At 38.9% G+C, this 14,879-nt stretch overlaps 1 protein-coding gene and 1 pseudogene across 3 annotated transcripts in view; one reads left to right on the forward strand and one right to left on the reverse strand.

Annotated features, from left to right (window-relative positions):
• Potea (POTE ankyrin domain family member A) overlaps window positions 1-14,879 on the forward strand; it is a 142,151-nt gene that overhangs the window by 97,700 nt on the left and 29,572 nt on the right. For 2 of the 3 annotated variants that reach the window (XM_087574848.1, XM_087574849.1), the window contains exons 11-12: window positions 455-691; window positions 2,998-3,111. In XM_087574848.1, coding sequence (XP_087430974.1) covers window positions 455-691; window positions 2,998-3,111 — 351 coding nt within the window. Of the gene's footprint in view, window positions 1-454; window positions 692-2,997; window positions 3,112-4,567; window positions 4,667-14,879 lie in introns of those variants that run through there. The other variant, XM_087574850.1, reaches the window with a different exon arrangement.
• Ctps1-ps1 (CTP synthase 1, pseudogene 1) lies at window positions 4,592-6,301 on the reverse strand (annotated as a pseudogene).

Genomic DNA, 14,879 nt, shown 5'->3' on the forward strand with positions numbered 1-14,879 from the left:
AGAAGTTCTTTCTTCGTGCTTTAAATATGTAGTTTCATGTTGTGATGGATTCTTGACTTAAGTGTCTTAAGTCAGTTTTCCACATTATAGAGAATGGTGTAATCTTTTAATGCACAGATTGCTTTGCCATGTTAAAACCATACAACTTACTCTTTGCAAACTTAATGTATACTTAGGTTTGTTTATTCCAATCCAAACTGAGTTATGTTTGTGGTTTCTGCTTTGCTTCTATTCCAGGCTAATTTAAATTATCCTGACTTCTCAATAAGAGTCTTGTGTTAATAGCTAAGCATTTACAGAGACATTTAGCTGTTAATTACTAATTTGTTCCTATTTCGGTATGTCCATACCCCTATGACTTTGAAGGATAATGTCATTTTTAAAACAAGTGTTTCTAAATAAAAACAGCAAAATGTTTGGCAATGAAACTAATCATTCACCTTCTCATCTGCAGAATCTATCTACAGACTCAGCAATAGAGATGCTTGATAGAGAATCTGTACCTTTGAGACTTCCTCCTGAGGACAACAGTGATGATATGTTGCTGGTGCAAAAGAATACTCAGGGTGACAACCCCATCCAAAAGGAGACACCAAAGTTGGTTTGTAGGCTCTCTAGAAAAACTGAAGTGAATGTTACTCTTGAAGAAAAGATACTACCTAGTACCTCTGAAGGAAAAACATATTCTATGGTAAAATCCACTAATTTGAAAAGTGCTCTTCTCTGTGATTAATCATAAATTTTTAGAAAGCAATTTGAGAACATGTCCATTTAGCAAGACAACACCATTAGCTTCTTCCCTAGGGTCTGTTACTTTCCTAGCCACTGTCTTTTGGCTTGGTTTTCAGTACTAAGAATGAATCATTGCCTATAAAACAGGCCTCAAGTCTAATTCAAAACTGGTTGAATCACCTTAATCTTTGTGCTACATTTACACCAATGTATATTTTTGGTGTCTTGGTTGAAAAGCATGTGGCTTTAGTTGCATGGCCTTATAATTAGGTTCTCTATTCTATTCCAGTAATCTCTGAATGTGTCTGTGTCATTATAATGGTAATTGTATTACAAGGGCACTGTAGAATAACTTGGAACCATATATGGTGACACTCAGATCATTGTTCATTTTACTTGGGATTACTTTGGTTATTTAGGGTTGTTTTGTGCTTCTTTATGAAGATTAAAATTCTTTCCTCAATTTCTGTGAATAATTCCATTGGAATTTCAACTATAATTGTATTGAATCTCTAGATTGCTTATGTAAAATAGCCATTTCTCACAATGTTGAAAATTTCCAATCCATGACCATGAAAGATCTTTGCACCTTCTAATATTATCCTCAATGTTTCCTCCCTTTGGTATCTTAACATTTTCATTAATGAGGCTTCCTTGACATGCTTGATTAGGTTTATTTCTAGATATGTTTTCTTGAACTTTTTTGATTGTCTTTTTCAACATGCTTGTTATTGGTATATAAAAAGGCTACTCACTTTCTAGGATTATTATTTATTATATTTGTATTATCTTTGCTTTTCTTATAGTTTTACTTTTTGTTGTGTCCTGTCCTGATTCTAAGTGTAATATTGGCTTCACAGAAAGGAATTTGAAAGAGCTTCTTTTTCTTCTTGCCTTAAAATCAGCCAGTGCTCTTAGCATCTGAGTCACAGAACACATTATTTGAAATAATTCCTTTATTATATTCTGAATTTCTTGATGCCTGTTATAATGTTTCCCAATTCACCTCTTTCCTTCTTTTAGTTTGTTGGGTAAAGGTTTGTTGATTTATCTTCTTAAAGAACTAACTCTAGCTATTTGGTGGTATATGACTTTAATCTGAGAACTCAGTATGCAGAGACAGGAAGATCTCAGAGTTCTAGGGTAGCCTGGTAAGCAGAGTGAGTTTCAGGGCAGTCAAGACCACATAGAAAAATCCTGTCTTGAAAAACAAACAAATAAATATCAAACCAGTCTTAGATTCATTGATTCTTTCTATTGTTTTGTTTCTAGTTCATTAATCTCTGAGAAAGTGAATTTTTTTTTTGATGTTATCTTATAGCCTTTCTTTGGTTGTGTGCCTGGTGTCAGATCTTAGCCTGTCTTAGTAGGGCCAATATGAAAGCTGTGGACTGGAGCTAGACCAGGAAAAGCTGGTGCATGAGCTTCTAGACTGGACCGATACCAGGCAAAGCCAATGTGAACCATGGTCTGGAGCTATGCCTATGGGTGTAGATATGGCAGAGATGAGAGTAAAGGAGGGTACTCATCAGCTAACATCAGACAATGAGGGTCTAAAGTATATCCTTGGGTGTTGAGATGGCTACATGAGGGTAGGATGTAACTATTTTTACTTCTTAATGATAAATCATTAATTTTGAGTAGCTAAGTATATATAAGGACATGTAACTATGAAAATATTATTAGTTCTATTTTTTTGTTATTATCTGGTGGTTAGTAAGTGCACAGAAATCATTTGAAGACATGTGCCCCAAAACAAACAATCAATCAAACAAACAAACCCTGAGAGTACTACAAGCAAATATATATTATACCTTTCTTATATGTAGAGAATAGCTTAAAACTAAAAAAAATAAAAGTCAATGTGACAGGGAATATAAAACTGTCCATTTCCAGCCTCGATCTGAGGACTCAAATGAAGAAAAACGGGCCCATCTAGTTGCAACACAATACTCATTTCTTTTTTTTTTAATTTAGAGAATACTTTATTAGTTTTTGTAATCAAACCCACGTAGATAAGACCTTACATATTTAATACAGTGTGTTACCCCTGTACAAATGGAAAAAACTTAAGTTCAACATTTCTAGACCAATATGGCTGTTAATTTCTGTACAGTGCCAACTCAACACAGTAAACGGGGATACTTTTTTCCAAAGTTGACAGCACAGCTAAAGTTTCAAAAAATTCAAATTATATATCTGTATATATATATTTATATTTATATAAAAAGACCAATAATAGCACAATACTCATTTCTTAACCAGTACCTGAAGGAAAGATTAAAGGAGAGGATGAAAGAGGGTACTGAAAACTCTGAATCTGATACTTCTGATGAAGAACCGTTTCCCAGTACCTCTGCAGGAAGAACACATTCGATGGTAAGTAGTTTTCCCTAATTTGAAAGTGGTCTGTTTCATGAAGTATGAACGTAGAAGGTCTCTCCGAGGTACTGCAGAGGGATTTTGAACAAAAGAGCCCAGCCTTGAGCATGCCCTTGCACTTCTGTTCTCTTTGTCACAGGAACACTCTTGTTAGTCGTCATCCAAGATTTATATGCAAATAATTTATACTATGAGGATAACAAATCTTAAATCTGCCGTGGTTTAAACACTAACAGGAATTCCAGCACTGACACACAAAATAAATGACGATAATACTAGTGAGGGAATGGAGAATTGTTATAATTGAAATGATATTTGATGTAATAAGCCAAAACATAAGTAATTGAAAATTTGATGTTAGATATATGCTTAAGCCTTGTGATCTCACGTGCAGTGGCTTCAAAGCAACAAGTCAGTAACTGAGAGAAGACGCCATATTTCTGTATTAAAGAGGTAAGGCTGGGGACCGTTGAATTCTTGGTTTTTGTTTTGTTTTGTTTTAACATTCTACCCTGAATTACTTTAAATGTTTGAGAAATTTCTCTAGATTTACGTGTCTTTTTAGGTCATTGAGAATCTCATACAACGTTTTTTGATCACATTCATCACACATTCCCTCAAAGATTACATTCCTCTTTCCTACTAATCAAATTTGTATCCTCAGTTTGGCTTCTAAATTTCTTAGAGTCAGATTTGTTTTGCCACTGGAACATGAGTCCCTTACACCCTTAAGAAAACTAACCGTCCTTCTCACAGCAACTACTGCCCTTAGCTCCACAGCAGGGGTGACACTTCAGGGTCACCTCTCTTTTTCAAACTGGGTTGTTTTTCTTCTGTGACTTGGACTCACACAGGTCTTACAGAAGCTATCACAACTGCTGTGAAGCTCATATATTCAACTGCCCTGTTTCTTTCAGAAAACATTGCTTCTTTGTAGTCATCCATCACTTTTGGCGCTTATATTCTTTTTTTCTTTTTTTCAAGTTGGTCACTGAGTTTTATTTAGCACCAGGCATCTCCCTGACTTCATTCCAAGTAACATCTTCTTTCCTCCAAGGTTACTAATTATACTGAGTCTTTTTTTTTCCCTGTAGCTCTTAATTCAGAGAGATAGAAAAGAGATTTGTGGATTTTAGGTAGTTCTTGAATATAGAGCACTATTTTCCTGTGTTCAACAATTTTACCTTTCTTTAAAAACACAGAACCAAGTCTTAATGAGTGACATTTTTGGAGTAATTTAGAGCTTCCCACATAAAGTTAAGCGTTCCAGACAATGTGTGGGTGTTGTTGCCATGTCTATGTAATAAGGCGGTGAGTGAAGCAGTGCACTGTTGCCAAACAGCACGATGTCACCAGTTCTCCACATGACCCTCCTTTAGTCCTCAAGTGTTTCCTCATCAATGCTTCACTTGTCTTAAACTGTGAGGTAGTTATGTAGGGAAGAGCCACTCTCTCAGTGCTTTGTGGCACTCCCAGATCAGTCCTGACTTATTGATGGAAACTTCAGTTCAGTGATTTCAGAGTCAGGGGAGCTGCTCCTACTTCTGTCACTGTAAGTGTCCTTGGGTGAGAGCCAGCAACCTTTCTGAAGGTAATGTGGGAGCCGCTCCACAGAGGCCAGGAGGGCAAAGTAGGGTAGGGAGGGCTTGATAGGCCTGGACAGGAACTCGGGGTGATACTGCACTCCAACAAAAAACAGATGGTCCTCCAGCTCCACGATCTCCATCCTCTCACCTTCAACATCCTGGCCAACAAACTTCAAGCCTTGCTCTTCCAAGCACCTTTTCAGGACTGGATTCACTTCAAATTGGTGGCGGTACCTTTCTTCCAAGTAGTCTGTGTCTCCATGGAGTTTCCTCATGACTGAGTTCTTGGTCCGGAACAGGGTTCTCCTCGTGCCTAGCCTCTTGGTTCCACCCATTTGCCCAGGGTTATGTTCTGATATGTCTATGACCACAGGATGACTAGTCTTAGGGTCAAACTCTGTAGAATTGGCATCTTGCCATCCCAGCACATTTCTTGAAAGTTCTACCACTGCTAGTTGCATTCCTAAGCACACACCCAAAAAAAGGCTTCTTCTGTTTCCGAGCCCAGGCAATTGCTTGAATTTTTCCTTCTGTTCCCCGAACACCAAATCCTCCTGGAACCAGCACTCCATGAGCACTGCAGAGCTTCTGCCAGGCCTCATGGTAGCGCACAGGCTCTTCCTGCAGGGTGCTCGGCTCCAGGTCTGTGGAATCGATGTACTTGATCGCCAACTTGTGGTTAATCGCCAATGCAGAGTGCTCTAGAGCTTTTGACAGAGGCACATGAGTCTGAGAATTTGGTGTATTTGCCCACAAGAGCGATAGAGCAGCTCTCCAGCAAGCGATCATATCTGTCTGCCAGCTCCTTCCACTTTATCAGCATCTTCCGTGACTGTCTCTCAACAGGAAGGTCAAGTCTCCAAAGAAGGTAGTCCACAACCCCTTGCTCTTCTAAAAGCAAGGGTACCCGGCTCTTTCACAGATGTGTCAAGAGGATTTGAGCATCTGCACACCACTAAGTCTGGAGACAGACCGAGTCCTCTAAGTTCCCGAACACTGTTCTGGGTGGGTTTTGTCTTCTGTTCCCCTGCTGAACTTGGCTGAGGAACCAGACTGACATGGATATTACAAAAGTTCTCCCTCTTGACCTTGACCTGGAACTGGCGAAAGGCCTCAATGAAGGGCGTGCCACCAAGCTCAATAACACACACTTGAGGTTCTAAGCCATCTTCGTCTTCGTATTAACGCCTGTCTCATCACCCACTCTTGGATTGCATCTGTCATGTGAGGGACAACCTGAACAGTTTTCCCTAAGTAATCTCCTTTGCGCTCCTTGTTAATGACGTACTGGTGTATCTTCCCTGTGGTCAGGTTATTGTCCTTGGTGAGGCGGATATCAAGGAACTGCTCATAGTTTTCCAAGTCAAGGTCAACTTCTCCACTATCATCCAGCACTAAGACTTCTCCATGTTCATAAGGAGTGAATGTTCCTGCATCAATGTTAATATAGGGGCCAATTTTAATTGCTGTTACATGTAAACTGCATGACTTGAGTATTGTGCCCACACTGCTGGCGATAACTCCTTTTCCAATTCCTGATATAACACCACCAGTAACTATTTTGTACTTCATTTTTCTTTTAACCTGGAGCGGGCTTCAGAGTCTCGTGTCAGCCACAGCAAGGCCAACGCGTGCGCCGTGACTCGCGGAGCCAGTGCTCAGCCAGGCCGCATGCGCCAGCCGTCGTTCTGAGCGGCGGGCTCTAGGCGGTGCGCTGGTGCTTATATTCTTTTGCCCACTCTTCTGCAATGATTCACGAGCCGTAAGAGAGGGTAGTGGGGTACGTGTTTCATTTAGGACATGTTGCAGAGACAAGTTGTATGTCTCTGCTAATCACCATCAGCTGCCAAATTAATCTTCTCTGATGAGTGTACATGTACACACACTAATTGTGGACTTACTGAATGAGATAGTTACGTCATTAGTTGTCAGTTTAGTGCTGACCTCTATGGCTATTCCAATTAAAACATGTATATCGGGGTTGGGGATTTGGCTCAGTGGCAGAGCGCTTGCCTAGGAAGCGCAAGGCCCTGGGTTCGGTCCCCAGCTCCGAAAAAAAAAAAAAAAAAAGAACCAAAACATGTATATCTAACAGGATATCTACGGATATTGTTCAGGGTGAGAAAATAAGAATCAGGTTTCATTCTTCTAAATGTATCTTCCCTGTTTAATCACTGCCATTTGTTGAAGATGCTGTCTTTGCAACAAGGTGTGATATGGGCCTCTTTGTCAAAACTCAGGTGGCTATATGCTTTTAGAATGTATGCGTATAATTCCTTCAGTCTCTGCTCCAAATTTTGTCTCCATAACTCCTCCTATGAATATTTTTGTTCCCCTTTTTGAGAAGGACTGAAGCACTCACTTTGGTTGTCCTCCTTCTTGAGCTTCAAGTGATCTGTGATTTGTATCTTGGGTAATTTGAGCTTTTGTGCTAATATCCACTAATCAGTGAGTGCATACCATGTGTTGGGTTTTTGCTGTTGTTGTTGTTGTTGTGACTGGGTTACCTCACTCAGGATGATATTTTCTAGTTCCATCCAATCCATTTGCCTATGGATTTCATGAAGCCATTGTTTTTGATAACTGAGTAGTACTCCATTGCATAGATATACCATATTTTCTGTATCCATTCCTCTGATGAAGGGCATCTGGGTTCTTTCCAGCTTCTGGCTCCTATAAATTGGGCTACTATGAACATAGTAGATGATGTGTCTGTTATATGATGGAGGATCATTTGGGTATATGTTCAGGAGTGGTATAGCTGGGTCTTCAGGTAGTACAATGTCCAATTTTCTGAGGAGCCTCCAGACTGATTTCCAGAATGGTTGTACCAGTTGCAATCACCAACAATGGAGGAGTGCTCCTCTTTCTCCACATCCTCGACACTATTTGCTTTCATCTAAGCTTTTGATCTTAGCCATTCTGACAGGTGTGAGGTAGAGTCTCAGGGTTATTTTGACTGTATTTCTCTGAAGACTAAGGATTTTGAACATTTCTTTAGATACTTCTCAGCTATTCCTCAGCTGAGAATTCTTTGTGTAGTTCTGTACCCCATTTTTAAGAGGGTTATTTGGTTCTCTGGAATCTACCTTGAGTTCTTTTTATATATTGGATGTTAGCCCTTTATGGTATGTAGGATTGGTAAAGATCTTTTCCCATTTTATTGGTTGCCATTTTATCTTAATGACAGTGTTCTTTGACTTACAGCAGCTTTGCAATTTATGAGGTCCCATTTGAGAATCCTTGATCTTAAGGAATAAGGCATTGGTGTTCTATTCAGAAAATCTCCCCCAGTGCCCATGTGTTCAAGACTCTTCCCCACTTTTTCTTCTATTAGTTTGAGTGTACCAGGTTTATGTGGAGGTTGTTGATGCACTTGGACTTGAGCTTTGTGCAGGCTGATAAGAATGATTTTCATTATTCTACATGATGACTACCAGTTGAACCAACATCATCTGTTGAAATAGCTATCTTTTTTCCCCCAGTGGGCGGTTTTAACACCTTTGTCAAAGGTCAAGTGAGCATAGATGTATGGATTCATTTCTTGATCTTCAATTCTATTCCACCAATCTTGTTGCCTGTCTCTGTACAAATACCATACAGTTTTTATCACTATTGTCCTCTAATACTGTTTGAAGCCAGGGATGGTGATTCCCCCAGAAGTTCTTTTATTGTTGAGGATATTTTTCATTCTCCCGGGTTTTTTTTTTTTTTGTTATTCCAGATGAATTTGCAAATTGCTCTTTTAGACTCTATGAAGAATTGAGTTGGAATTGTGATGGGGATTGCATTGAATCTCTGGATTGCTTTCAGCAAAATGGCCATTTTTATAATATTGATTCTCCCAATCCAGGAGCCTGAGAGATCTTCTTAAATATATTTTTTCAGAGACTTGAATTTCTTGTTAAACACATCTTTCACTTGATTGGTTAGAGACACACCGAGGTATTTTATATTAATTGTGAGTATAGTGAAGGGTGTAGTTTTTATAATTTCTTTCTCAGCCTATTTATCCTTTAAGTAGAGGAAGGCTACTGATTTGAGTTAATTTATATCCAGCCACTTTGCTGAAGTTGTTTATCAGGCTTAGCAGTTCTCTGGTAGAGCTTTTGGGGTCACTTAAGTATAGTATTAGATCATCTACAAATAGTAATATGTTGACTTCTTCCCTTTCGATTTGTATCCTTTTGATGTATTTTTGTTGTCTGATTGCTTTGACTAGGACTTTGAGTACTATATTGAAAAAGTAGGGAGATAATTGGGAAGCCTTGTCTAGTCAGAGATCTGTGTCACACGGTTAGCTCTGGATGCAGATAGAAACTGGCAGGATTCTGTCCCAGGCTGTTCCTGGGTTCCTGTGACCTGAGAACTCCATTTGGCTCCCTTGGAGCAGAAGTGGCGGTCTTTCTTCTGCTCTCATATGTGTAAGAACTCCTGGAGACTGGCTTTAATCTCTGGGCACAGGCAGAGATCGGAAGGACCCTGTCCCTGACTGCTCCTTGGTTCCAGTGTCCAGAGGACTCTAGGCAGGTTCCTTTTGGTCCAGAAATGTAGCAGAAGTGGTGGCCTACCCTGAGCTCTCAGGATTGTGCAACTACTGAGAGTCCAGTTTTCTCCCCCAGTAGATGTGGTTACAGAGAGCTGTGGGATCACATCTGCTCCAGGCACAGGTGTCAATGTGTCTCATGTATATATATCTTCTGTAAATCATGTGCATTTTACAGTTAAGGCTATCTTTTTCTCATATATGAAGTCAATTTTGCCTTACAAGTATTCTGGGTATCTCAGATTCCATGGACCAACCTGAAGACAATGTCCTTTACTGTTCCCTGATACTTTTCTGGCTAGTATTCTGTGTTATCATTTTTTCCCATCAGTGTAGGTGTACGTGGTATGCTGAAACACTGAATGTGGAAGTCATAGGCTTTTACCTAATTTAATGCTAGTCTAGTGACATGTGTAGCTGATCATAGATATGCATAAATTTACCTGTCAATTACCATTTTCTGCTTTCTCTGTGTCAAAACCTTTGTCTTGTAAAGTTAGTCATCCTAAAAACTTAAGCGCTCCAAATAAAGGGCACTCAGAATAACGCAATCATCAAATTAATCTTCCATCTTTTCCTCAGCAAGAAATGCCCCCAAACCAAAAAGTAAGGACTAACTGTGACACAGAATACACATCTACACAATCAGAACATCTTTCTGCAAAAGTGAGTGAGGAAGGGGATTGGGCCCAGCTGAGTGCACTCCAGTATGCACATCTTAACAAGCTGCTCAGGCAGGATTTAAAGAAGAAAATTAGTAAAATGTCTGAAAACTCTGAAAGTAATGTCTGTTTTAGTAAAGCACCAATTCCTGACAAGCCCAAACAAAGAAAACTCTTGAAGGTAATTCTTTTCCCTGTGATCTGAAAAATTGCATATTTGAATGTGAAGGAAAAGTTATCATCCTCTGTGCGTGTCTCTGCAGTATGGTAAATATTTTCCAAACAACAGAAAAATCCAAATCATGAAAAAAAACTTTCATTTCTTTTATGCTCCCACTTCTAGGAATACATTAGCCAGTCATCATCTAAGGTTTAAGCAAAAACAATAGATTCTAGGGGCTCTGAAGATTCCAAACTGAAAAGCAAACACCAGAGGAAAAATTCATACAAATGTGCTGAAAGTAAATAATAGTAAAAATAAAGGCCATGAATCATTCTAGTTGATATGAAAAGACCAAACATGGTGGCTCTGCAAGTGATAATAGAACAAACAATATTCTAAGGAAGTGGGGATTAGTTGGTAGACACATAGCAAATTCTAGTAAATCTAATGCATCCAGGGTCATGTGACTGAAATGAAAACCGTACCACAGTTTTTCCACTCTAGATTTACCTAATCAAATAGTTGAATACTCTGGCTTGTTTCTCCTTTGCATTTTTAAATTAAATATTCCAGAATTTATATCAGTTTGAATCATAGAAGTATAAATTTATTGAATTTTACAGATACATACATTCTTAGGTCCTTATACATCTCTACAAATAAGTTCACCTTTTACTATGTGTGCATTAGCTCAGTTGTGCTTTCTAAGTTTTCTGTGTAGAGGGAAGTCCTGAAGTTAAAATCCTGTTCCTCAGTTGGTTTTTAATTTGTCAATAAAGAAAGCTGGAGGGGGTGGGTTGCTGGGTGGAGGGTACAGGTGAGATTTCTGGATCCCAGGAAGAAAAGGGAGACTCAAGGAAAGACAAAGGCTTTTTCTGCCATGCTTCAGAGGAAAAAGGACAGCAATCATGCCAGGCCTCAGGGGCCTGTGGCCTCCACTACAGGCAGGTGGCCAAAATTTGGAAGGGTCTTAGTGGAACAAGCCACGAAGTGTAGGGTAGGAGAGACGGAGATAATAAAATTGGAGGGGGACATATTTCCAGGCAGGAGATATTTGTTCCTAGCAATTGTGCCTAGCAAGTTAAGGTAATAAGGCTGTGTGTGTGTGTGTGTGTGTGTGTGTGTGTGTGTGTGTGTGTGTGTGTGTTTCTTTTACTCACATATTCAAGAGTCTCAGGAGTGGCCTGGTAGTGAGCCTTCCTACCTCCCCCCAAGCAAAGACAGGTGGAAAGAGAAGCCAGGTCAGGACTAGCAGTGGCCAGTCCTGGAGATAAGGATGGTGGAACAAAAGGAAGCTGGGACGGGCAAGAGTGCGGGCTACATGGTCCCACATAAAAGCAAGAGTTATTAAAACTGCTCGAAACATTTCTGAGTGCTTCAGATTTCATGTAACAAACTGAAGACATTGGCTTTTATCCTTTACTGAATTTTGCCTGCCCATTATTCTGCTCTATCTTCTGTTTTCTCCAACCAAGTAAATAACATCATGGCCTTGAAGAGAAACTTTAGTTGTGAAGATGTCTTCATCAGATTGCTTGTAGGCAAGAGCGTGGGGATATTTTCTGGCTTAATGATTGGTGTTGGGGGAGGGTAGTTGAATATAGACAGTACTGCCCATGGGTGGACAGTCCTGGGTTGTATATGAAAACAGGTTGAGAAAGACACAAGGAGCAAACCAGTAAGCAGCTAAGAATCCATGGCTTCTGCCTGAGTTCCTACTTTGAACTCCTGCTTGACCTACCTCAATAGATTCTGATCTGAGATATAGAAGCCAAGTAATTTTGTTCCTCTCCATGTTACTTTCTTTCATGCATCTTTACCACAGCATCAGGAAGCAAACCGAGACATCCTCTCAGCCACTAGTCCAACCTCACCTCATCTTCCACTTCCTTAGAGAAAACTGGATATTAAAACAAGAACACATTTCACACTCATATATTTGTTTTGTACATACTATTTCAAAATGACGTGTCTAAAACAGAAATGTGTCCCAGAGATGACACGCATAGTTGCTTACATAAACTGAATTAGCCACCAAAATTTCAAAGATTTCAACAATATGGATTTTCAGTTACCTACAAGGAGCTGAATCCAACGTGTTTTGAGTGTGTATACAAGTTTCCTTTTACATATGAGGCACATATGTGCATCTGTTTGCTAAAGATCCAATTTGTGCTGTTTTAATTAAAAGTTTTTGAAATAATAATACAATTACATCATTATTTCCCCTTTCTTCTCCCCACAATTCCTCCCATAGACCCTTAGCTTTCAAATCCATGGCCTCTTTTTCTTTAGTTGCTAAATACATACATACATACACACATGCATACACATACATACATACATACATACATATTCCTAAGGACATAAATACAACATGCTCAATCATTATAATTTTACATATACATATATGATGTCAGGGGTGGCCACTTGTATTTGATAAATTCATTCAGAGAGGCTCTTCCCTGGGGAAGACGATTTATTCCCCTCTTGGCATTTGCTCATAGTTCTTCATATAGAGTTGAGGCCCAATGCTTTCCCTTTCCACATTAGTTGGTGTCATATTTGTTTAGGTCGTGTTTAGGCATTCATGTTGATAAAACTCAATGGATGTAGCTACTCTGATCTCTCAACTCACAGCAAATGTCATCTACTCAACACTTTGTCATACACTGTGATGAAGATTTTAGTGTTTTTAAGGTGCTTTATATGAGTTTATATAAGAAGGTTTGAATTACATGTTCATTCTGGAATATAGGATTGCATACCTGGTGCTAGAATTTGTTAATTTAAGAACTTTCGATTACAAGACAGTGGTGGTGGTTCAGCATTTGAATTCTTTCCTAGCATAAAACAGTGGCTTAAATCCAATACTTGTACTTCATTTATACTATATATACTATATATAATCATATATCCATAAAGCATATAGTGGTTGTATTTGGACAAGTTATGCATGACTCTCAAACATATTATATCCATCTCTTTATTTTCATTCCTGAAATGTGTACATGACTTGAACAGTTTTTCATTCTATATGCAGTTCATACCAATTATACCTGAATTTTCCTTCGTAAACCATTGTATCTTTATTTCTGACTAAATTTTGACAAATAATTATCTAGAAATATTTTATAAGGCATAATATGTTTACACATAAACTGTAACACTTATTTTCAAAGGGATGGAGAGATAACTCTGAATTGAAAACCCTTACTACTATTTCAAAAGAACCTGGGTTTAATTCTCAGCATCCCCATAGTAACATACAGGCACCTGTAATTCAAATTCCAAGGGTTATGATGGCTGATTCATGCCTCCAAGGGCTCCAGCACATGCATGAAGACACCTAGGTGTATATTTACATAAACAAACTCTTAGAATCTAGAAAAATTCTGCTAAACCTTATCTGTAGACTGTCTATAATTGAGGTAAATTTAATTCAGAATAATTTGCACTCTCTCACCTATATAATGTCCCCTAATGCTATATGTGTGGTAAGTTTAAGCCTCCTGATTGTTACTGACATTATGAAAAATGTGTCTGTGATAACCAGCATGTGAGGGTAGGCTAAAAGAGTTCATTCCCTGGGACTAAAATTTGTAGTCTCTTTCCAGTCACATTCATGGCAAGTTTAAAGAGTTAGTTTTTTCTTAGTTTCTTTCTTTCTCTCTTTCTTTTTTTCTTTCTTTCTTTCTTTTTTCATCTTTATTAACTTGAATATTTCGTATTTACATTTTGATTGTTATTCCCCTTCCCGGTTTCCTGGCCAACATCCCCCTAACCCCTCTCCCTCCCCTTCTCTATGGGTGTTCCCCTCCCCAGCCCCCCCATTACCGCCCTCTCCCCAACAATCACGTTCACTGGGGGTTCAGTCTTGGCAGGACCCAGGGCTTCCCTTCCACTGGTGCTCTTACTAGGCTATTCATTGCTACCTATGAGGTCAGAGTCCAGGGTCAGTCCATGTATAATCTTTGAGTAGTGGCTTAGTCCCCGGAAGCTCTGGTTGCTTGGCATTGTTGTTCATATGGGGTCTTGAGCCCCTTCAGGCTCTTTCAGTCCTTTCTAAGATTCCTTCAATGGGGGTCCTGTTCTCAGTTCAGTGGTTTAATGATGGCATTCGCCTATGTATTTGCTGTATTCTGGCTGTGTCTCTCAGGAGAGATCTACATCCCTGTTAGCCTGCACTTCTTTGCTTCATCCATCTTACCTAGTTTGGTGGCTGTATATGTATGGGCCACATGTTTCTAATTGTCATTAGTGCCAGTGTTAGAGATAAAATCAACACCGACATACTTAGCATGGTGAAGATATATATATATATATATATATATATATATGAATTTCATAGTTTTAACATAACAAAGCAATTCTCAAACACAAAGTTTTTATACCCCCTCACATCTAAAAAAGTGTAATCCAGACTCTACATGCAAATATTCAAGAAATATGTACACAGTTACCTAAAACACACACATTCATATATAAATGTCTATATATGTACATACATATATGTGTATGTGTGCATACATCTATACATATACATGTGCATATATACATAGTCATACATAAAAAGAAATAAAATTTGGCAACAAAAAAAGAGAAGAAAAGCACACAAACATAACCTCACATCCAAATATGAATATAACAGGAAGCAATAATCACTATTCCTTAATATCTCTCAACATCAACGGCCTCAACTCCCCAATAAAAAGACATAGATTAACAAACTGGATATGCAACAAGGACCCTGCATTCTGCTGCCTACAGGAAACACAGCTCAGAGACAAAGACAGACACTACCTCAG

The sequence above is a fragment of the Rattus norvegicus genome, chromosome 10 (genome assembly GCF_021556685.1).
Source record: "Rattus norvegicus strain SHRSP/BbbUtx chromosome 10, alternate assembly SHRSP_T2T, whole genome shotgun sequence".
In the NCBI taxonomy this organism is placed as follows: domain Eukaryota; kingdom Metazoa; phylum Chordata; class Mammalia; order Rodentia; family Muridae; genus Rattus; species Rattus norvegicus.